The following is a 25,364-nucleotide window of genomic DNA, read 5'->3' as shown; positions in this document are numbered from 1 at the left end:
CTGTCAAAAAGTAATAGTATTTAAAGTTCATTAAGTTTAGAGAGCTCATTTATTTTTATTGCAGCTCGTTGAGCAGCAGCTCGTTGTGTTCGTTTTTGGCCTGTCGATCTAATTTCTTTATGGTTCTTGAATTTCTCTTCAGAGCCTTGTAGGTTATCTTCCTCGGCTAACACTTCAAGAGGGTAAAGTTTCTCGTTCTGAACGGCTTTCAAATGTAGCTTATTCTTGAGGTATTGCGTAATGAATGTCTTTTGCGATCCGGTATCGATAAGGATGCGTGCTTGGCAACTCGTAGCTGGTCCGCTTGCTGTGACCAGTGCAGTTTGCATTAGTGTATTTGTATGTGTCGTTGTACTTGTTAAGGTTGTCATTGCGGACGTGACGTTTTTGCTGTTTTGTGGGTCTTCTTGTTTTTCGTTTCTCTTGCTTGAATCTCGATTAGGCTCGCTTGGTTCACAGATCGACGTATGGTGTTTTAGCCCGCAATTTAGACATCTTCCTTTTGAGCGACATTGATACCTTGTGTGGCCTGATCGGAGGCAGTTAAGGCATTTATTTTTCTGCGCCAATATGGTCTTTCTCTCTTTTGTTGATTTTACTTTTGAGCAATTGGTGTGACGGTGTTTACCGTCGCAATATATGCATGGTTTTAGCTCAAACCTCCCATTCGTATCGGAGCCTTTTGGTGGCTTGTGTATTTGGCGCGGTTGAGTGTTTGGGAGTAAGGCGCCAACTGTGGGTACGAGCACGTCGTCGACGACTGAGCTTGTGTCGTTTTCTTGCGTAAGTTTACTCTTTTCCCTTGTTTCTATTTCATGACAAAGCGCTGCTCGTAAATCATTTAGGGAGCAATCTGCCTGAGAATTTGTTCTGAATATTGTACAACGTAATTGTTCTGGTAACTTCTTTAGCAGAATTGGAATTAACAGACTTCCATATGAATCTGTCTGGACTCCCAGCGTTTCTAACGCGCGAATGTTGCTCTCGCAGCTATCGTAAAATTTTCGTAGTTGCTGCACATCAGTTGAGGGCGCGCTGATTTTTGAAAGCGATTCCATATGCGCGTTGATTAGAACTTGTTTCCTTCCAAAACGTTCTTTTAGCATTTCAATAGCTTTTTCGTAGTTTTGTGACGTCATTGGCAAGCCTGAAATCGCGCGCGCTGCGTTGCAAGTTATCAGTCCTTTCAAATAGTTCATTTTGTCAATGTTGTTCAGTTCGTGATTGTTGTGTACTGCGTTACTATAACTATCCCAAAACGTCAGCCATTCGAGTGGGTTTCCGTCAAATGGTTGGATATGCAGTTTTGGAAGGTTGATGTGGACTCGAGTTGCTGGTTTAGTTTGGAACGTACTCACCGGCTGGTACTCGTCGGTCACAAATTCTTTAATTTTCAGGATCCAGTAATGGATGCCGTCTTGGAATGTTAATGCGTGATCTGCCTCTTCACTAATCTCTTCGTCCTTTGCTAGGGCGCTCAAGATCGCGGAATCCATGGCTTTTATTTCGTCCAATCGTCTTGAAAGTCGCTCTGCAATTGCTTTCAGTTCTGTGATGTTTGTAGCATCGGTATCAGTCAGAAGTCGCCCCGCGCGTTTGATGTCTTGGTTACAGCGTCCTTTGTATGCCCTTCTGACTGCCTTGTGGTGTTTCAGTTCTTCCTTGGACATTTTTACAAGGGTCTCGGCACCAGTTTCGGAGATATCAATCAGACTGAACTGTGTATGATCTTGTGTTTATTCCAGTTAGTCAAGACTTTTTTATCTCATTAGTGACGTACATAATGAACACTAATTACACGTACATAATTAGCCGTTAATGTCCTGATTTCATTACATGGACTACCCGAAATTGCATCACCAAAAATGCAAAGACACCACCTTCGGAAACTCGTCGTTAGACTCGGTAATAGTTTAGAACTTGTAAATGCGTGTGATCCCCGTGAAGATGTCATCGATATTTGTTTGCATTTGTTTGGATGCATGTCGACTGAAAAGCAAAGGAGAAATTGACGGAAATGCGCACTGTGGGCTCCTGAATGCTCGCTGAAGGCCTCGTGACCTTCACAAATTGCTTCCTCGACTTCAGGTCATCATAACAGATCGGTAAAAACGACCAAAGAAATCAAAAAAGCTGCCAAACTTATCTGTTAAGATCTTTTTCCTCGAAACAACACAACGGGCCGAATGTGGGTTTCATCAATTTTAAGAGAAATGCTGATTGGATATTGATAGAAGGAGGTCGCTAAATGGTTGAAATCTTGGTTTTCCCAAGAGCTGTCCGATGACTGGGTCGTAATAGGAATATTTCTAGTAGGCCGTTTCTTCACCCGAATCATCGATCCAATGTACCAAAGATTCTCAGATGCTGAAAAAAATTGCTACTGCTTACGCTGATGCCACGGCAGCAATAAATCCTCCCAGGTTGTAAATGAGCGCATCAGTGCGTGAATAGGGTACAAACCACTTTCTATGCTATAGTTTGTTTATGTAATATTTTTAGATTTTTACCTTCAAACGCTTTTTGGAGAGGAGCCAAAGACTGTTAGAACAAAGAAAGGAGAGAAAATGGAAAGATACGGAAAAAAAACACTGGCTCGTAAGGAGAGGCTCGAGGCTCCCAAAAAACGGCTCCGGCTCGCGGGCTCGCACATAAGTTAAACTCTGGAGTCGGGCACGCAAATCGACGCGCCATCAACGGCAGCACCTAACTCAGTTCAACCTGCCACCCCATATTATCCTCAAGTTATTTCTCCTAATTTTCCGCTGCCAAGTCCTATGAACTGTCACGGTGACGTTACAGGTAACTAGGATTTTTTCAAGCAGCAATGGAGCGACTATGAGACAGCAATAGGCCTCGATAAGCGAGAAGAATCGGTCCGTTTAGCGACTTTGCGTTCATCGATGGGCAAAGAATGTCTTCAGATTCTACTCAACCTAAACCTTGCAGAGGAAGATAAGAGGAAACTCGACAAATGTTTAGAAGCCTTGGAAAGCTACTTCAAGCCCAGCAGAAATTTGGTGTACGAACGGTATGTTTTTAATACGTGTGTGCAGCAAAGCGAAGAATCTGTCCAAAGTTATATCACACGTCTGAGAAAATTAGCCGCGTCCTGCGAATACGGTGCACTAACAGATAAGCTTATCAGGGGCAGGCTCGTCATTGGCTTAAAGAATCAAGGTGACAAGGTGAGATTCTTGAGGGAAAAATCCCTGGACTTGAAGAAAGCCATACAGATGTGCAAAACGAGTGAAATCGCCTCGCAGCAAATCAAGACGATAGTAGGTGCAGGAGACAACAAGACAGAAGACGTAAAGAAATTTAGCGAGAAGAAATTTCCCTATAGAAGTCGTAGTAAGAAGAGAGATTGAGGAAGATCGTCGAATTTAGAGAAGAAGTCAGAAAAAAGAAATCGGAAGGTTGTTTGGAACCGACCTGTAAGTATTGCGGTCGTAAACCACATCCTGAAAGAAGAACAGAGTGTTCCGCGTTCAAGAAAACGTGCAGTCAAAAAAAGGGCCATTTTGCGTCTGTATGCCAATCATCAAAGAATATTCAACAATTCGAAGAAGACGAGGATGACAGTCCTGATTAAAGCTGTTTGCAAGTGGAAACTGTGTCTCTAGTTCAAACTAAAGCAAAACAGTGGCTTGCAGAGATCAGTTTCTTCAAATCAGCTAAAGAAGACTTCACTACAACCTTAGCATGTCAAATAGACACTGGCGCTACATGTTATGTAATTGGCTTGGACGACCTCTCAGCTATCACACAGTTAAGAGACCCACCCATGAACAGCTCCTCAGTTAAGCTGAAGCTCTGTGGTGGTACAACTTTAACGCCAGTTGGTGAGTGCGACTTACATGTCAGACACAATGGCAAACAATAGATTCTGAAGTTTCCAAAAGGACGTAAAGACAGCAGAGTGGCAATAATTCTTAATAAAGAAACCACAACTTTTAGTTTGCAAGACATGTTTCGACATTCTTATGTCATCTTCAGTTGTAAATGCGATTTTAACGGTTGTACATTTGAATTTATATGAGATTACGTTACAAATTACGTCATATTGTTTACGTTACAATTTGAATATTAAATACGAAAAAACGTGACATAGCACGCGCCAGATGGGGAAAGAAGGAGAAAAGAAAAATAATGATCATAATAAGAAAAATTATTATGATGACAGAATCAAAAGGAAAGAGACAACTCTAGATGCTTCAATTGCTGATTAAGGATGGGTTTGTCCCACTTAATATGCAATGCCTCTTTGATCTTAATTTTGTATTTCGAAGCGGCAGAATCTAAAATGGTGAAACATTCTGTACCACAAGAGTCGAGACAGGCCTTTGATGATTGTAGGTGCTTGTAAATGTGTGAAGTTTTGTCAGACAAGAGGTGCTCACGAACCCGTGTACAGATGTGGCGAGTGGTCTCACCAATATAACTGGCATTACAGCCAGCACATGAAAATTTATAAACGACACGCGAACGTAGACCTGGTGGTACTGAATCTTTCACACTGAACAAGTTTCTGAGCTTGAACGTATTGAAGACTAACTTAATATCTAAATCAGGTCTACAATAACGTTTCAGTAGATGCCTTAACTTGGTTTGAGCGATGTCAGAAAACCGCCCAACATAAGGAAGTTTAAAATAATGCGAAGAAGGGTTTCCGGAGTTTAATGTGGCGTTATGCGTGGGAGAAGGATTATAGCTCTTGGCCAGATGTCTTGAGATAATCCTGTCTATGACGCTGGAAGGGAAACAATTTTTCCGTAGCAAGAAAATAAGTTTTTGTACATCCTTGTGGAAACCAACCCAGGAATTATTGATCTTATATACTCTGTCAACCAAAGTTCTTATTAAACCTAATTTGTACATCATAGGAGTGAAGCTAAAATAATTCGTCAGAAGACCAGTAAACGTCTTCTTGCGGTAGACGCTAGTAATTATGGATGGATTACTGTTGTCAATCAGTATGTCTAAGAACGATAATTTCTCATTAATTTCCTTTTCCATTGTGAAGCGAATACTAGGGTGTCTGGTGTTTAAATAATCAAAGAACAATACCGCGTCCTTCTCATTATTGAACAAACAGAAGGTGTCATCGACATAGCGTCTGTAGAAAACAACTTCAGATAATGAATAGTTGTCTAACCAGGTTTTTTCATGATGTCCCATAAAGAGATTTGCAAGTACTGGAGCAAGTGGGGACCCCATGGCAACTCCATCGATCTGATCGTAAAACACTCCCGCAAACAGAAAACCGGTTTCAGCTGTCGCAAAGGCAAAAAGCCTTCTTAGGTCAGCGGCGTTTATCTTAAGACCAGGGTTACCTTGATAAATATACCTAATCGCAATATCTATGCACTCATCGAGAGGTATACTAGTGAATAAGCTCTCGACATCGAAAGATACCATGAATTTCCCTGAGGTAGATAATTGGTTGATTTCATGTACAAAAGAGAACGTGTCGCGGACGTTGTATTCATGTGGGACATGTGGCTCGAGAAGATTACAAAGGAATTTAGATAAATTGTAATTGTAGGTACCTATTGAAGATACTATTGGTCGAAAGGGAGGTGTTTCATTAGGTCCTCTAGCCTTGTGCAAGTCATAAAGTCATAAAGTCTGTTTCAAGTCATAAAACACAAATATAAGCCCTTGCTATCGGCTGAAACCTGTGAAAAGTTGCAACTCATCCTCCTAAATGTCAGCATCCCCGAGAATGTACGTTAGATAAGCGAGACTCTACCACAAAAATGTCTGTCAAAGGAAGAACTGTTGAGCAAGTATCATGAAGTTTTCACTGGATTATATTTTAGGACATATTGGAGACGCAGAGATTGTGGTAGACCCAAGTTTTAACCAGTACAACATTCCCCTCGTCGCGTGCCAGTTGCACTACAAAAAGAAGTTAAGAACAAGATTCTAGAGTTGAAAGAGGAAGGCATTATTAAGGAAGCGGTGGAACCCTCAGAGTGGATCAGTAATATGGTAATAGTTGCCAAACCTCAGAAGATTCGAATCTGTTTAGACCCAAAAAGACCTGAACTGCGCCATACAACGCCCCAAATTTCGAATGCCGACGTTTGAAGAACTGTTACTAGAGCCCAACAAAGCTAGAATCTTCAGTTCCTTCGATGCAAAAGATGGATTCTATCAAGTTGGCGTTGACCAAGAGTGTAGTAAACTCACCACTTTCTGGACACCCTTAGGAAGACACTGTCACTTAAGAATGCCCTTTGGTATAAGTTTAGCCCCAGAAGTCTTTGAAAGCAGACTACAAAAATGTCTCGCCGACCTGCTTGGTGTGAAAGTCATCAGAGTTGTCTTGTTGTTGGTTATGGTGAAACCGACTCGGAAGCCCTTCTTAATCATGATCAGAATGTGGTCCGCCTACTTGAATGAGCCAAACAAGTCCATCTGAAACTCAACAAGAACAAAGCTTCGACAAGCAGAAGTTAAATCCATGGGCCATGTGATTTCAAGGGATGGACTGAAACCGGAGGACGATAAAGTTACTGCCATCAAGAACACGCTTAAGCTAACAACGAGGCCTGAAGTTCTTACCTTGCTTGTTTTTGTCAACTATCTATCTAAATTTTTACCAAAGCTTTCAGATGTGTCAGCATCTTTAAGAGAGCTTACAACTGACCATTTCACCTGGGCCAAACAGCATGATGAAGCTTTTGCCACTATTCAGCGCTTAGTTATTCAATACCCGGTCCTTAAATTCTACACCTTCACGTCCAGAACTCTCACCAACAGAACAAAGATATGCAACCATAGAGAAAGAATGTCTGGGAAAAGTTTTTGCTTGTGAAAGATTCAATCAATATCTAGCACGTTCTTTTTAAAGGCTTCAGAGTAGTCATCCCTCAGTTACTGAGACCTGAAGTGATATCCAGAATTCATTCCAGCCATTTAGGAGTAGAGGCTTGCCTACGTAAAGCTAGAGACACTGTATTCTGGCCTGGCATGAATACAGAAGTGAGTGACCAAATCAAACAATGTTCAATTTGCAACGAGTTTCAAGCTAAGAATCAGAAGCTCCAAATGCAAAGCCATGAACTTCCTGACCGCCCATGGAGTCGAGTCGCTGCTGACCAGTTCAGACTTCATGGCAAAGAATACATCGTGCTTGTTGACTTCTACTTGGATTTCATGGAAGTACAAAATTGAAGGAAAACACTTTCAGTTCTGAAATTGAACTCTTTAAGGAACAATTCAGCCGACATGGCATTCCAGACAACGCTCTTCAGTTTACGAGCCATGAGTTCCATCAGTTTTCAGTCGATTGGGAGTTTACTCACGTATCTTCTTCCCTGCATTATCACAGATCCAACGGAAAGGCAGAGTCTGCTGTGAAAATTGTCAAGTCTTTGTTCAGAAAATCTCTCAAAGACAACAAAGACCTGTGGTTAGCCCTATTGGACCAACACAACACACTAACAGAGTTCCTGGAAAGTAGCCCTGCACAGAGATTGATATCTAGATGCACTAGAACCTTACTACAGCTAACCTACTGTACCCCAAGATTCCAGAAAATGTGAATGCAAAGCTGAAATTGAAAAGGCAAAAGGCTTAGTGGTACCATGATCGCATATCGCGCACCCCATCAGAATTACAAGTTGGGCAAGAGGTAAGAGTGGCACCTCTGCAGAGGAATCAAAGCTGGAAAACGGGTACCTGTATTAAGAGGCTATCAGGCAGGTCCTATGTAGTAAAAGCCGGTTCAGGACAATCAAGCATTCCTTTGAAATCGGGAATTTCTGAAGCCAGCTGCACAACCAGCTGAACAACCCAAACCAGTTGAAAGCAGTGACAGCCAGCTTTCAAAGACTGCATGCATGCTTGCATGTAAACTAGCCTTTAAAGCAAGATGTCAATTCAGCTAATCATGAACCAAAGCCAATATTGACATCACAAACTGTTCCAGTGAAGAAAACTCGCACCAGAGTTGTAAAGCCATCCTCGAGGTTCAGTGACTTTGTTGTGTAGTTTATCATATGAAAATTGACTTCAGCTCAAGAGAACTTGCAGTGTTCATATTAGAAAAATTGACTATCGGACATTAACTTGAATAAGGACTTTCAACCTTTAGTCTTGCACTAAGTTCCATTTGTTTTGTTCCTTTTTTAAATTATATTTTAGTAATCTCCTTTTCAATTTGAAGACATTAAATTTATGTTTATATGTTTCTTTGGGAAGTTAGCTTACTCCAAAAGAAGGGAGATGTTACGATAAGTTAGTCCTGCGTCACATGTGACGTTACTTGTTTCCTTATTTGGTCATAAAATGCAGTTGTTGTGGTTTACTGAGTTTGTAGTTTACAGGTAATTATAACATGGTCAGAATGTGTCATGTGCGCACGCTGTTGTCCCACATTTTGCCGAGTTACAATAAATTTTTGCCTTTTTCCTGAAAACCTATCATCTATGTTTATTTTCTTTCTCAAATTTTGTCATTATAGTTATGATTAATTGATAACAGGACTTTGTGTCATCCAATCCCGTCTGTAATCATACCTGTGATGAACAAATCTGACGCCTACTTTGCAGTTGTTCAATTTTGTTTATCACTCCTATGATTAAAGACCAAAGAGGACTCCACTCGGTCTTATTACCATTATTTATCAGTTTCAAATGCATACAGGGGTGTAAATGTACATACCATAAATGTAAAATACAGATGGCCATCCTCCCCAAAGATCAGATGCACAGAGCACACCAGCCAATGGCAAACCAATAACTGTCCCAATGCGAGTGCCTGTTATTGTGGAAAAACAGGAAAGTAAATGTATGAAGTGCTTAAAATTCACAAAAAGGTTTGAACAGAAGCTCACTCCATTAAATATTTGTAAAAGGTGTATCTGCTTTCCAGTAAATACATGTATAAACTCTTAGAAACTTGTATGATGCATTTTCTATTATAAATTATCCCCAGGGAAAAAGGGAAAAGGCAATTAGACACGGTGTTAATGAGGCTAAAAATTAAGGCATAGTATAAATTCAGAACACATTCAATTAAAACTTTATATACATATACAGCCTGGAACATTTGCATTCAATCCCTCACAACATCAGAGTGAGAGTAAAAAAAAAAAATTTTGAACGGAACATTAATTTACTTTACCCCAATACAGCTATGGCCATATGTTTAAAACACCTCTGGGTGTTACACTTTTAGAATTACAGTAATCATTATTCTGTCTACAGGTCTACAGGACTGCTTCATTGTAACATTAGGGTATGCATAAGGCAATAAAAAATGTCTACATTGTTGAAAGGGGACTATAATCTTGGGGAACAAAGTATGCTGTACCCAATAGGAGTATAACAGAATTTTATTAGTTGTATCAATGATCCAGGGATTAACATACTGCTATTTTCATACGAGTACAGCAGTGTATTTGTAGAGAAAGGTTAAATTAACCTATCAATTTTAATTTTACATGTCCAAGGCCGACTTTTCTTTATCAATACCCTAGGATATAAAACTTTAATTTTCAGGGTAATAGTTGTCTAAAAAATTATTACCTGAATAAGACAAGGTGCCAAGCTTGCTTCTCTCTAAAGGTGGAGCCCAGTTACTCCACATGGTATGCATGGCTGGGAAGGTCACACCCTGTAGTGATCAATATGGTTGGCCAATAAATTATTATATTTATTTATAATCATGATTTAATTATTATAATTATCATCATAATGATCATTTAGAAACCAGTGTAAACTCCTATTTTAGTTTACTGTACAGCAATACATCTTTTCCTAAACTGAAAATTAGCAACAAAGTTTATAATCAGACCATTTGAAGTTTTTCCCTCACAATCGAAATCAAAGTTAAAAATATAATGAACTATTGATGAACTAATCACTTCTAATTTATCACCTGATGGCTGCAGTTCATCTGCAGAACGAAATTCCAGAATCATTTTAACTAAAATGTGACAAACCAGCAGAAATGACCAATTTGTGATAGTGACCTCTGACAAAGATTATTTAAGCAATTGATTGCACTTTCTCTCAGTTTACTGGTGTAATAACCCACAGGGATGTTGGGAGAACATGAGAAAAGTTTGCAAATCACAAGGTTTACAAACTTTTTCAGTGATCTCCCGAATTATCCTCTGTTGGTTATTACCTAGGTAAACTGATAGGAAGTGCAGCCTTTTGCCTTAAAAAAGTAAAATTAATAATGTGTTAAGTGGAGGAATGAACAATCATTTCTTTGAGCAATCAGGGCACTAAGTATATTTATCTCATTTATTTCATAAAATTTGTTATTCATAGAAAGAACTGAAAAGACAACTATTAAAGTGTCTCTACCATTTCTTTTTCCTGGGTGCATTAAACATTTCCTTATCCAAAAGTTCCACTTAAATTGTTTGTCTCTTTTGTTCTTCCTTCAAAAGCAAAGTAAATCAGTTTCTTTGACCTGATAGCTCAATGTAAGCAGTTCCACATGTGAAGTATAGTAAATAACTCAAAGTAGAAGCAAATAATTACACATAATAAATGTGTTAACCCTTCAATTGTCACTATACACCTTACCCTCTAAATCAGCTGATAAAAAATGTTTACATCAGTGAATCTGATTTTGGTGAAATTAACACCCTAATTAAAGTAGTTGCAATTTTACAAATTCAAAAAACTGACCTCTCCAAACCCCTCCAATATTCTGACTAGAATAAACATCCCAACACTGTGATTTGCAGCAGCAGGGGTAAACAATGTCAATATTGATGTAAAAAGTACTCCAAAACCAAATAGGTACTTGGCCCCAACTCGTGCAGCTAACCAGCCACCAGGCACTTGAGTGATAACATAACCATAAAAAAAAGACCCCAAGATGAGTCCTGCCAACAAAAATTAAATGAGTTGTATTTACCTTATCTGCTTGAGCATTGCAAATAACAAAATGACCTACACGTACATGAATCACCTAAGGAGAAAAATCTCCATTTACTTGGTGCCAAAAGGAACTAAGGTATTGCTTTATAAGTGCACACAAAGTTAAATAAAAAAACACAAGTTACATGTAATATGTACCATATTATGTGCATATTAAGAGATTCAATTTTGCTGTGTGCCTGTTCAGTAACAGATCACAGATGACGTTGTAGCATATAGGATACAGCTGAGTGTGTCATTGAACAGATGTTCTTATCACATTTTGGAGTCTTCCATGATTTATTACTGTACAGAACCACCACAACAAGGCGTCTGTTTGTTTAATAAAAAAGCAAATTGTGGTTAATATCTATACTCCTGTTCTTAAATAGATTATCCCCCCCCCCCAAAAAAAAAAAACAATCAAAATATGTGAATAATTCAGTTTTCTATAAATATTGAGTATCCAAAACAACATGGATGTAGAGTGTTATGGAATATCTCACAATCCAATTCAGCAACATTTATGTTGCCGTGGGACAAAACATGTGAGGGAATGATTAGTATACATAGGGTATGTTGACATAATCACACAAAACTGCATGTACATCACTGCACAAATTGTCAGGGCTGGTACACAAATAGTTGTTAAGATATGGGCTACACCTTTTATCAGATCATACAATGGGAATTCTTAAGAATCCCTTTTCCATTCTATATATTCAACAAAATAAAAAAAGGATAGAATTCAGTTGAACTAACAAACAGAAATTAGGATTTTTCATGATTTTGAAAGTGTGATTCATGAGTCACTTCCAGAGGACAAAACACATCTCAACCACTCAAACATTGACAAATGACTTTCTTCCTTCAATGCTGTTAATTTCAGTTGTCATGTACTAATTTACTTAACCCTTAAACTCTCAAGATCTGATTATTAATTCTTCTGTGTAGCTGCTATACATTTCATTGTAAATTAGAATTTGATGTTAGATCAAGATAACAACCTCTACCTGATAAGTTTGCATATTCTCTCAACATGTTTGCTGGATAGGACATGGATATTATCGGGAGAAGTTACATGTTAAATATTCCAGGGAATTCAAGGATCAACTTTTAACTGGGAAGATTTGATTTATCAACCCTTTAACTCCCAAGATCTGATTATTAATTCTCCCCTCTGGCTGCTACATATTTCCTTGTAAATTAGCTATGAGAATTTGGTGTTAGATCAAGATAGCAGCTTCTACCTGATAAGTTTGAAGATTCTCATTACCTGTTTGCTGGATAATGTAAGGGTATTATAGGGAGAAGTTTCATGTTGATCACTTTTGAGAGTTAATCAATTTACTGATCAAGTCATAATCCCACCTTGTGTCTCCTGATCCCACTCAAACTCTCCCTCCTGCAATATAACAGCATGCAGTTCATTTGCCATCAGAACAGTAAATATTATGTTGAAGGAAACCTTCACCGCCGGAAGAAATCGTCGTTTAATTATTAAATAAATAAATAAATAACCTGGGAAGTTAAAATTTGTTGTCATTCATGAGAATAAAGCAACTGTTAGCAGGTCTTGTCACGCAACGAGATGTTGCTGACGCACGTTGCGTGACAAAACCAAACTATAACTACGACGGAAGTTGAACATTGCCGAGATTTAAGAGTGTGTCCGCGAGAGTACTGGGCAGTTGTGCTACATACCATCTCACTGATTTCAATGAACTTTGCTAGTTTAAAGGGTCTCCCCCAAAACTCAAAAAGACAAAGTGGTTTCTGTTTTGGTTTTTTCCGAGGGGAGATAGACCACCCCCCCTGGTTTTTCTTGATTTTCACCAAGGAAATCGCCTCAAAAAAGGTAAAATGTATGAAGCTCTCACTGCGATGGTATTACTCTGAGGGTTGGCACACATATTTTTACATCCTTAAATAATGTCAGCCGCAAGTATCAGTTAATTTGATCTACGGCTTATCAATCAACAGAGGCAAATAAACGACTCTGTTTTTAGACTTTTCGACTATTTATATTTATATAGTATTTATATTTATATAGTATTTTTACTATTTTTCGAATATTTTCCAAATATTTGACAACTTTGAGGTCAAATATCTCCCCTTGCCAGAAAGCTACAACTCTAATCGTGATTCCCCTTTATAACCAATCATTTCATCTCTGAAAACCATCCAAAATATCTTTGGGCACTACCGTATTTTTGTCTTGGATGCCTTTTAAAATCTGCGTCTGTGACAAGTTTCTCTCAACTACACCTGTCACGCAATTCTGGCTCCAGCCGGTCAGCTAATTCAATAAACCTACATTTTTTAGCTCTTTATACAAGATGATTGATCAAGAAAGCCAAAAAAAATGTGAAAAACTTTCGAGATATTTCGTAGGAATAGAAAATTTCACGTTTAGAGAGATGCATGTAGGCGAAAAATCGTAGCGTTTCTTTCTTATGTCGTTTATTACTTTGGAGATTTCCTAAAATCAGTAAATAGGGCTCCTGTACAGAACAAAATATTCATCAGTCTGTAACTTGATTGTTTATTATCATAATCGCACAGTTCACAATAAGAAAACTGTAACAGGAGAGGAGATTTTTAAGTCACACGTCGCATGCTTGTCGACGTTCAAGTTCCCGTGAGTAATAACTTCAGCTTTTCCAGATCGCGGATGACGGGAAACTCTGTCCCCCCTCAAAAAAGAAAGGAAATATCAATAGCCCCATAAAATTAATTAACTGCGCCATGTTTCCAGAAAATAAGACTGAAAATGTGTTTTGTACTTCACCGACAGATGTTTTTTAATCAAGCATGTTTTGTTTATTTAAGATAAAGCATTTTTTTTGTTTACCTAAGATATCATGGGCTGTCAAGATTAGTTCATATACGTGAGTTAGATTAAGAAATCGGCAGTTGGGAACCGATATCAGGTTGAAAGGACTGTGCTTTATTCGAAAAGTGTGTTTTCTGCCTTTGTGCAAGGACTGGAAAATATCGCGTCTTAAGCGGGATAACGCCTTACAGAATTGTGAGTATATAACTATTGTACGTATTCCAGAAAGCCTTTTTGTCGCTTCTGTTTTTGTTATATCCGATATAGGCGATCCTCACGTGTATTTTTTGCTTTCAGTTGACTAGCTAGCGCGTGTGTAAGAGAAAACTGGCTGAATAAACTCGTTCAAAAAATTTGTAAACCCCGAGGACTTTATTTTCCTGGTGAATCTTCAAAACCAGTAGTACCCGACCCCGTGGTGCGAAACAAAATGTTTTTTCCACTTTCCACCATCAAGAAATTCCACGCAGAAATAGTATTTGTAACGTGATAATATCATGTCATTAGCATTGCGCAAACACGTGCATGTCACGGCTCCGTTGAAACGGTCTTATTTCTCCTCTCACAATTGCTGTGCTGTCATCTACTTGGTCCTGGCCTTCTTGGAAGGGAATATAATGACCTTAATGTATTATCGGTTTCAGAAACCGAGCAAATGAGACCAGTGTGTATGTTTCTGGTATCATCCATTGCGGCAAATCGCCGCCATCTTGTAAATAGGTGTTATACGAGGTACACTGCGGCTTTTTAGGGAATCCGCTTCTGTGATATCTGGTCCACTAGCAGAGTTAATGAATGAATCGATCAGACAATGTAAATATCCTTCTCGATGGAAAATGGGGCAGGTAACACCTCTTTTTAAGAAAAATGATGAACTGAGTAGAGAAAATTATCGACCAGTTACTGTTTAACCGGCCCTAAATAATGTTTTTGAGAAACTCCTTGCTTTTCAACTAGACCAGTTCTACACTGAACTATTGTCTGACTACATCTCAGCGTATAGGAGACACTATGGCTGTGAAACCTCGTTAATGAAGTTAACAGAAGATTGGAAGCGTAGTCTGGATAACAAACAAATTGTTGCAGTGATATCAATGGATTTATCTGAGGCTTTTGACACCATACCGCATGGACTTTTGCTGCCTAAGCTGAAGGCTTATGGTGTCAGCAGTAGAAGTTGTATGCTTCTTAAAGATTATTTACGCGGTAGGATGCAGCGGGTGAAAGTAGGTGATACAAGCTCTGGTTGGCAAGAAGTCAGGCGAGGAGTACCTCAAGGCAGTGTTCTTGGACCAATGTTTTTTAATATTTTTATAAATGATTTATTCCTACAAATTAAAACTTTACAATTAAATATGTATGCAGATGATGGTCAACTCTACACTGCCGATACGTAGCCGGTATCTTTGGAAAGGCGTATCTCGCGTGAGGTAAGCTCAGCAAATGCCTGGTATGAGATCAATGGAATGATAGCAAATCCCAGCAAACACCAAGGGCTGATACAAGGAAAAACTAATCATCAGTTTAATTTCTCACTAAATGACTCAGTGGAACTTTTTGGCGTTACAATTGATAAAGATCTTACGTTTAAGCAACTTGTGTCCTCTATATGTAAACAATCAGTTTAGCGTTATGACAAGGTTCGGCAAACTGATGTCTACTGAAACCATGCTATGTCTTTATAAGGCATTTATACTTCCTCACTTTTATTATTGTTCTATGGTGTGGCATTTCTCTAGTAAACAAGATTCTGATAAATTGGATCTTTTAAACAAACGTATTCTTCGATTTATTTTCAAGGATTTTTACTCTGAATACAATAATTTACTTAAAAGGGCAGGAACTGTAAACCTTAAAGACAAGCGTTTACAAAACATGATTCTTACTATTTTTAAATGTCTACATTTTTCTGATTATCCAAGATATTTAAAAAATATGTTTCACTTGCGCTCTAGCACCTATTTTTTAAGAGGACATAATATACTCTGTTTTCCTAAACCACAGACCACTTCTAATGGTATCGATTCCTTAAGTTACTTGGCAGCAATATCTTGGAATAGTCCATTTTACAGTTGTGTGCTTGGTTGCCAAGCCTTTGTACAGGAATGAGGCTAAGGGTGACCCTGTTATGATACAAACCTTGCTGCTTTTCAAATGCAAATTACTTTGTTATCATGCAAACTAGATACTGGTCTCTATCACAACAAGGTCACCTTCAGCCTCACTCCAAATCAAAGGCTTGGCAACTAAGTACACAACTGTAAAATGGCCTACAGTTACACTGTAAATTCGAGGGTAAATAAAGTTTATTGATTGATTGATTGATTAACTGCGTGACCTTTCATGAGAAGTAAAAATTGACTCATATTTGCGTCAGACATTTACTAAAGGTGCAATAATAGGTGCGCAAACTCTCAGAGTAATTGGTTAAATACCATCGCAGTGAGAGCTTCAAACATTTTACCTATTTTGAGTCGATTTCCTTTGTGAAAACCCAGAAAAACCGGGGAGGGGGGTCTATCTCCCCCTGGAAAAAACCAAAACAGAAACCATTTTGTCTTTTTGAGTTTTGGGGTAGACCCTTTAAACTGGCAAAGTTTCACTGAAATCGGTGAGATGGTATGTAGCACGGCTGCCCAGTGCTCTCGTGGACACGCTCTTTAAGACATCATCATCGCGACACAAAGAAGAAAATAATTCTTTTTATCGTTGATACCTTCACATACATATGTATTTTTCACACAAAAAATCCCACACAATCAAACACTGGTTGGGCCAAATCAATTAAGTCCTTTAACGATTGCATAAGGTACGCACACCTACCTTTTCTGTAGATGTTTTTGATGTGTTTCTTTGACATTCAGGATTATTCGCAGAAGCCTTCGAATTAGCATAAGTCGAATTAACCATTGCAACCAAAGCCACACTCAAGTTCACTCGTAACAGGTAAACCACAGAAAAACCTGCGCAAGCCAACATTGCTAGCACGTATCGACAGGGTAAATAACATCCTGAATTTCGGCGAGATTTGCTAGAGGTTTGATCAAGAATGGGTGAACTTTCGTCCATTGGAAAAATGTGTTATTATCAAACTACCTCGTGTTGATCATGAGAATGACAGAATGATAACATATTTTTTCGAAATCCGCGGCCTATCCTGGATTATGGGAAATAATTGGGACGAAACGCTCTAGACAACCCCCTGTTGGGCAACTGTCTGTCTATGTTCCTCCAACTCTCCACGCGGATAAACTGTAAATATGCCAAATCTGTCAATGAATTAATCCAGTCTAGCTTCTTTCAGGTGACGAGTGAAATTGCAGACGAACGGCGCTTGGCCGACAAGTTCAATCATCTTGCTTACCAAGTTGATGAATTTTTTAAAAAACCCACACGAGTCCGTAATTCAAGGCGACTTCAAAGAGAATGACTTTTGATTTGGCTTGAAATTTAAAACAAGCAGTCAACAATACCTCAAATTTTAGTGTTCCTTATGACTGTGTTCCTTCCTTTTCTTTACATTTGTTAATTTTTATATATTCTTACAGATGATTCATTTTCTTTTCGCAATTTGTGCATTACTTTGGTTTTTTGTTATGTTTTCCTTTAAAAGTTTGCGCGGAAAAACCGAGCTCGACGTATTTACGCGTGCTGTGCGTTTGACCGCTGTGTTGTCTTTTCGCTCGCTTGGTTTTTCCGCCATCCTATGATCTAAAGCCTGCAAGGCTGTCAAGGTTTAAGTGCCCCGCTGTTAATTTTTTTGATAAGAATTAAAAGTGCGTAAACTATGATCAGTTTTTGTCAATATCTTTTCAACCAGAAGTAACGAAGTAGGCTTATGTATGCAGGAGGATTTGGAAACAAAATACTCACGGATTGCGGATTTTTAATTTCAGGAAGAATTCCGCATTCTGTTTGTTTAAAAGTTGGGAATGTGGATCACATCGCTATTTGGTCGGGCTCACTCGGTATGTTGGTGTTCTTTAGAGTTAATTTCAGTAAATTTTCAGCACCGGAAAAACCGGAGATGATTATAAAAAGGGTAAAATCGAAATGTCGTAGAAGGCGAAACAGATATGAAAATACATGTAGACTCTCATTTTGCAGTCAATTTATATCACGGAAAGTTTTAAGGGTCTTTTAATGCAACAAAGATTTGAATGAAAATGAGGCTGGATCGGCAGATCTAACACTTCCAACGATAGTAATGGTGGTAGCCGAATTTACATACCCCTGTTGACCTCCTGTTGACCCCCCTGTTTTTCCGCCTGTTGACCCCCCGTTGACCCTCCCAGATTTGGGCGCAGTCATTTTGAAAACAATACAGTTAATTTCTTTTGGAAGAATCAAAATAGCGGTATCCCGGATGGAATTAAGGTTCGTATGAGGACAATTTTCAAGAGGTTATTTTCCTCTGCACAACTTGGGTTAGCCCAAATCCCTTTTTTTCTATTCACTCATTTGTGAGGCTTCATGGTTTGTCACTTACGATTGGTGACTCATGAAAGGCACGAAACACACAAAAGAAATAAAGAAGAAACGAGACGTTTGGCGGTTCTTGTAATCTTTTCACATCACCCAAGTAATATTAGTATTGAATGTTTTTTTGTAGAGCGGAATGTTTAACTGAGATAAGGAAATGCAAGGTAGGAGTTAGTTCATACTGTGATCAATTTAGACGTCTTGTTATGATGCAAATACATTAATCTTAGGGTATAATTAAAAAAGATACGAAAGGTCATGAAAGGGAAATGCACGGGTCTATCTGGAACTTCAAGAAGCGGTAAAAAAAGATCCGTGAAGAGTCGTAACAAAGTGAGATGCATGGAGCAAGAGGTTTACAAACCGCACCCCTCGTTAATTCATTATGAAGCGTGAAGTAAACACAAAAATTTCAAGCTTAATCAGGTTAAGGGCTTTTGACGTTACCCTGCATGAGCCAAAATTTCACTTGGCTGAGTATTCAACATGCAGACATGTTTTCAGCTCCATGCTACTTTATCAATCGTTTAGGTGTATTGCTTCTACTTCTGATACTTTTGAGTCACAAGAACGGACTTCGAGGAATAAATATAAATATATTTTAAATGATTTTTTCATTTTTCTGGATAAGAGGGGGGTGAAAACCATGTGATCCCCCCAAAATTTTCCACCGATCCCCTTCACCCTTAGACGATAAATAAGGACTAATCCTTAAGTAATACTGACTTAGAAACAAGCACATTTTGTTTTGACAGGACTCATCTTGAGCTCAACTTATTATGGTTACATTTTCACACAACTGCCATTGTTTGGTGCCCCTCTGTTCATTACGTCAGTGTTCACGATACTTACACCTGCTGCGGCACATCACAGTGTTGAAATGCTCATTCTGGTCAGAATTCTACAAGGACTTGTCATGGTCAGTTTTCTCATCAACATTTGTATTTTTTCCCTCTTAGTTTATGTCAAGAATGTTTTAATTCAGCACAGAAATCTGGTTAAGGATTTTCAGAGTCGGGTTCATGGATTGTCTTTAAGACTTTTCTCTCCTGCTGCTGTAACCCAGGTTCGACTCCCTCACCTGGTGTCTTATTAAGACTTGGTGTAAAGTCAATTCCCTATCTTCTGCTCTGAGTACTCCGTATCTCTGGTTCAGCTCGGTAGGATTGGAGAATAAGAAGATTTTTATTTTTACTTTACAGCATTTGGTAATCTGGGATAACTCAAGGAATAATCAATACGAAGTTTTAGCGTTAAAAGTTTACCGTCTCGCAAATTCAATAGTGTGGAAAATAATTGTTACTCAAGGTTAAAGTGGCTGAATGATTTCATATCAAAATGTTATTTTTATCTCCATACAAAAGGCTACGAGAAATGCAAGTTTGTCATTCAAGATTTTTCTAAATCATTAGACACAGGTCCACATTCACCCAGCCCTACCCTTTTTCTTGCTAAACTATTCAAATTAGTGATTTATGTACGCATGTCTGGTGAAATAATCAATTTTTTAATTACAGGGTATGACCTTCCCAGCCATGCGTGCCATGTGGAGTAGCTGGGCTCCCCCTCTAGAGAGAAGCAAGCTTTGCGCCTTGGCCTACTCAGGTACTGTTGATAACTACAAGAAAATTTCTTCCAGGCTGTTGCTTTCTGAGAGGAAAACCATTTTAAAACCGCTTTAAAACCGTTTTAAAATTAAAGTGTATGAAGTGTTTCGAATGAAAGAAAATGTGACTTATGAATGAAAGAAAATGTGACTTATCGAGTGCGGAGTCAAGTAAAAGATCCTGTGGTTGTGTGTCAGTTTAAAGAAAACTTGCAGTGTAGTTGACTGGAAGACGCGATGGCCTATTTTACCAAAAGATTCGAGTTCAATCCTGAGAGTGTGTTGTGTACCTAAGCAAGATATCTCACTCTCACATCTTCACCAAGTGGTATATACAGGTACCGGGAAACAGTCACCATATCCTAAAAATCCTGACAAGCATCCTTTTCAATTGAAATGGGGCACTCATTAAAGGCCCAGTTCTTTGTCAAGTTTATACGTTAAGTAATGAATTTCAAATTTTTATTCTCTGGACTGGTTTCGTGTCCGGTCTCCCATGTTTACTGCATAAGATTTGCATACCATAGTTGGCGTTGGAGGTGGGAAATTGGCAGACTGCCTTCGTAACAGAGGAATATTAACTGCAGAACAAACGAGAAAGAGTCTCTGACTACTGGTAATTCAATAACTTTTCCTAGGGTTGACCAAATGTCTGTTGATTGCAATCAAAACACTAAAAGTGCAAAATTCGAGCGTGAAATTTAATAATAAGTATTAAAGGATTTTATTAAATCGTTTTTGACTTCTAAGTTCATCCATTCATTTTAGGTTTCCTCATTCCTGCAAGTCTTATTGTGTCAACAAGTTATGTTACCTGCGACCAACCGACTCTTGCTGTTGTCTTATGTTCTCTGGCTATGGGAATATCAGCTCTTTCCTCGATTTCTATTTTTGCCAATATCTTGGACATAACTAATAGCTATTCAGAACATGTTATGGCAATCTTCAGCTTGGCAGCCACAATTCCTGGGATAGTTGCACCGTATTTGGTTGGGATCATAACAAACAATCAGGTATCGACTTTTAATAGATTTCAATTCAAAATGGTAGTAGGACCAAACGGAGTCCAATTCGGTCTGGAATCATCCGAGTGATTTGTTAATTACGAGGATAATTACAGACAGAATTGGACAATATGAAGTCCTGTTATACTAATTAACCATAACCATTACCATTTTCGGAAAAAAATGCATTTACTTCAGAAAATATATCTTCCGTAAAGGCATTGTTTAAGGTAAGAAATTCCTCAAATTTGGAAATCCCAAGGTTTGAGGGGTAAATGGTTGTCGCTGTTGTTATCGTAATCAATTCTGTGAGCCTTAGTATGAATGGCTACTTTAACTGTCCGATTAAAAGTGTCCGATTGGAGCCAACTGTCCGATTAGAACTCTACAGAATAATAAGTGAAAAACAAAGCAGCTAATGCACCAATCGCATTTGCGGAAATTATAATGGTTATGATTAAATGTGGTATGGATTTTGCTTCCCATTTGAAAAAGATTTCTCTCAATATAAATACTTAAATCCGTGGATTAAGAACCTCAAAGCTGACATGTGGTTACCTAGGAACCATAGCGATTCATGTAATGAAGAAATAGCACATGATGTTTTTTCAGATTCATTTGTGCATTACTTTAGAAAGTGAGCGGCATCAAAATTTTGCTTCAGTAGCATGCTGTAGACTGCAGATATCTTATAAAATATCTCGATCATAAATGATCACATCTCATATTACTTCCACTGTCATTACTTCAACCACTGCTATAACTTCCACTGTCATAATTATTACTACCACTAACACTAATGTTATCACCAAATCAACCACTTCCTCTACTATCAACAACACCATCACCTCTACCACCACTAACATCACTTCCATCACTAGGATCACTTCCATCAACACAACTGCTACCGCTACCAGCACTACCAGCCACCACCGCCATTAAAACACTTACCGCAAACAACATTACCACTACCAATTCAAATATTATCAACAACACCAACAGAACCAGCACTACCACCAATACCACCAACACCACTATACCAACGATACTATCACCACCGATATACCACCTTTACTCCCAACACCAATATGCCACCAATACTACCAAAACCACTGTACCAATAATCTACCAATACCACTTTGCCACCAATATTACCAACACCCATATACCATCAATACTACCAACACCACTATACCACCAACACTAACAACATCACTATACCACCAATAATACCAACACCACCATACCAACAATACTACCAACAGCAAAATATCACCGGCCCAACACCACTAAACTACCAGCACTTTTAACACCAATATACCACCTTTACTACCAACACTAATACACCACCAATACTACCACAACCAATGTGCCGATAATCTACCAACACCAATATACCAGCTATACTACCAAAACCACCGGACCAATACTCTATCAACACCACTATACCACCTATACTACTAACACCAACACACCATCAATACTACCAACACCACTATACCAACAATACCAACAATACTACCAACAGCAAAATACCACTAGCCCAACCTGTTGCCTAACAGTAAAAAAATGAGTAAGGTAGCGTCTACTTTTCCAGTTATGGGTGGTGAACGACACTCTAATATCATGATAGCTTGTACAAACAGCTGCACATATATCTCACTAATGGTCAACTAAGCTATTAAAATGTCGATGAGTTGAGAGAAGAAGCAGTATTTACGATCTCAATATGATAGTGCCACACCAAAAAGATCCATGGGAATTTCCACGTAATTCTCTTTCACGCATACAAAACAATATCAATCATTATTGGACAAATTAAACTGGTAGATGGAAATTTCCATGTAATACTAATTTACAGGTAAAAAATAGTTCAAAACAGTCCATGAAATTTTCCATGTACGTGTAATGCTCATTCACGTAGACAAAACAGTATCAAACATTCTTAATCAAAACGGGTTCATGGAAATATCCATGTAATACTTCAAGCGCCTCGCCAAACTGATCCATGGAAATTTCCATGTAATACTCATTCACGTATACAAAACAGTATCAATCACTCTTGAACAACTTAAACGAGTACACGGAAATTTCCATGTAATGCTTTTACGATTTCAATATGACGGCGCCTCGCCAAACTGATCCATGGAAATTTCCACGAAATACTCATTCACGTATAAAAAACAGAATTGGAACATTTCAGACCAAAATGGGTACATGGAATTATCCATGTAATACTCTTTTATTCTTCTCCAAAACGGGTTTATGGAAATTTCCATGCAATACTCAATACTCCCTACACTTCTTTCGTGCTCTAGCCGCTTCCTGCGTGCTTTATAACAGAACAGAGCACAGTCAAGGCTTCTCTATTTGTTAAATAAATAGGAAGTCTGCAAGTCGATTTTCGCGTGGAACAGTGCTCAATACGTTGAGGCAGAGCAGAATAAATATTATGAGAGGAAAAAAGGACGCAACTACATTTCCCGACAAGCCTGTTTTGTGAATCGCTTCACTCTTCAGGGGTTTAATCTCATAATATCTATATATATATATATATATATGTACATGTATTTCTCTATATCTGTTTATAATAAAGTTCGGATATAACGCGCGCTGTCATTGGTTGGAAGAGCGTGCTCTATGAGAGTATAGAGCATAGAGCTAAGCTACAGCTGTCACGCCACCTGCCAGTTGTACTATGTTCGAGCTTTTCCGGGACTTCTTTTTAGCTCTTTTTCGATAATTGAAAGTGAAATTTTGGAACTGAAGCGAGCCGGCAAGTAGCAACAGAAGAATCAAACAAAGGTTTGTAAACATACCAGGCGCCGTAATTTACGTTATTAAAACGTGAGCAGATACGAAAATTCTCAAAGGAAAAACAAAATAAACATTCCGAGTTTTAAAGATTTTCACGCTCAGTTAGATTGCAAGCTTACGTACGGTAATAAAAATCAAACACAGCTAACACTCGTGTAGTATGTACAGTTCTATGTTCAAAACAAAACAGAACAAAACAAAAATGATGAAAAATTTAACCAAACTGGCATAATTGTTAAAATTCATACTAATCATGACGGTGTCTGAGCGAATATGATCATGCTGAAGTTCATCGCCGCTCGCTCATCATGGCGATCTCCGGTCATCACAGTAAAGCAAGCCTCAGAAACTACATCGGCCACCCTTCGAGTGAAAAAATAAGAGCTTGCTCTGATATCCTTTCCGATACGTTGAGTGGAAAGTCACACAGTCACTGCAGCCGAGTTTTGCGGCGCTGTCATCACGAGCGATCTTCATGTTCCGGTGAATTCGGCTGTCGTTCATTCAAAAAACACTCGCCTTGAACAGTTTGTTTTCTACCTTGTCATGTGAAAAAAACTCGCGTGTTTTTATGAGCCATAATTCGGCTGAACTTCACTGAACATTTCACTTCAAGATTCTGTATAAGAGACTTAAAAACTTCAGGAAAAAGTGTTAAATTCGACTTGCCGTACTATTTTAGTTTGTAAACTATCGTAGAATGTGAACTTTGATGGTTTTTGAACTTTGATGGTTTGACACTTTTGACAGCTTTAGTCTTGTACAGCCAATCAGATTATTTGAACCATTCTAAAAGGGATTCTGATTGGCTTATTTTAGCATGCTTTATGAGAGTATAGAGCATGCTGACGACATTGTTGTTCGCTTTGGAAATAAAGTTTGTTTTGAAAATTGAAAGTAATGCTTGGGTAATTTAACGGATTCTTTATTATAAAACAAATAGAGAAGCCTTGACTGTGCTCTGTTCTGTTATAAAGCACTTAGGAAGCGGCTAGAGCACGAAAGAAGTGTAGGGAGAAACACGAGACGTAGTTAGTTAGAGTATACCTATGTCATTCTCTGATTACTGGTAACATCTTCCTTCGCTTAAATGACAAGTCTTAATATTTGCCATTTTCATTTACATCGTCATTGCGGACAAGCATCACCTGTGGACATTGCTTTGCTCGCAGTATTCAGGGGGTTTTTCGACATGGACTGTGTTAATTGGTGTAGATTGTTACGAGTGTCCTACAGCTCAGAGGTAGAGCGTCTGAATTACTTTGTCCGAATCCTATTGGTAGGATGCAAGAGGTTTGTCACAATGGAATTTGTCTGACGATTTGGATTATATATTCTCTACACTGTTCTCTAAACACTTCCTAAGGTGCTGACAACGAGAATTTTTCTAACGATCAAGAGCTTCTTTAGCTGGTGATCAGTTCCTTTATTCTCCCAACCTTAATGTCTGATTCAGGGGTAATACGGTAAGGAGAAATTAGATACCAGTCACTCTCAGGGGATGAAGGGTTAAGTGTCCTATAGCTCAGTTACTGAGTGTCTGAAATAATGATCGGATGGTCGACGATTCGAATCCTATTAAAAGCTGTACATTATTTTCATCAACATTACACATAATCATCATATTAAAGTTGCAATATACAGGAAGATAATTGCCTTGATGCACCTTTTCAAACAGTCTCTTTTAACTCAGTGATACATGGAGCATTCGAAACACTGATTGG

At 38.5% G+C, this 25,364-nt stretch overlaps 1 protein-coding gene and 1 long non-coding RNA gene across 4 annotated transcripts in view; one reads left to right on the top strand and one right to left on the bottom strand.

Moving 5' to 3' along the window:
- LOC131784449 (sialin) overlaps positions 1 to 16,814 on the bottom strand; it is a 33,706-nt gene extending 16,892 nt beyond the window's left edge. For all 3 annotated transcript variants that reach the window (XR_010717629.1, XM_066167585.1, XM_059101252.2), the window contains exons 1-5: positions 16,555 to 16,814; positions 12,267 to 12,300; positions 10,662 to 10,861; positions 9,543 to 9,630; positions 8,677 to 8,772 (exon numbers count right to left, since the gene is read on the bottom strand). Coding sequence is in view for 2 of the 3 variants with exons in the window: in XM_066167585.1 (XP_066023682.1) it covers positions 8,677 to 8,772; positions 9,543 to 9,630; positions 10,662 to 10,861; positions 12,267 to 12,300; positions 16,555 to 16,800 (664 nt within the window). In the remaining variant the exon portion in view is untranslated. The remainder of the gene's footprint in view (positions 1 to 8,676; positions 8,773 to 9,542; positions 9,631 to 10,661; positions 10,862 to 12,266; positions 12,301 to 16,554) is intronic.
- Positions 13,819 to 16,056, top strand: LOC136281253 (uncharacterized). The gene is made up of 2 exons (XR_010717630.1): positions 13,819 to 13,926; positions 14,728 to 16,056. It is a non-coding gene; the product is annotated as an uncharacterized lncRNA (long non-coding RNA).
- Positions 16,815 to 25,364: the final 8,550 nt, after the last annotated feature.

The sequence above is a fragment of the Pocillopora verrucosa genome, chromosome 5 (assembly GCF_036669915.1).
Source record: "Pocillopora verrucosa isolate sample1 chromosome 5, ASM3666991v2, whole genome shotgun sequence".
NCBI classification, from domain to species: Eukaryota; Metazoa; Cnidaria; class Anthozoa; order Scleractinia; family Pocilloporidae; genus Pocillopora; species Pocillopora verrucosa.
Note: the sequence above shows the minus strand (reverse complement) of the source record. Positions and strands in the feature narration are given on the sequence as shown.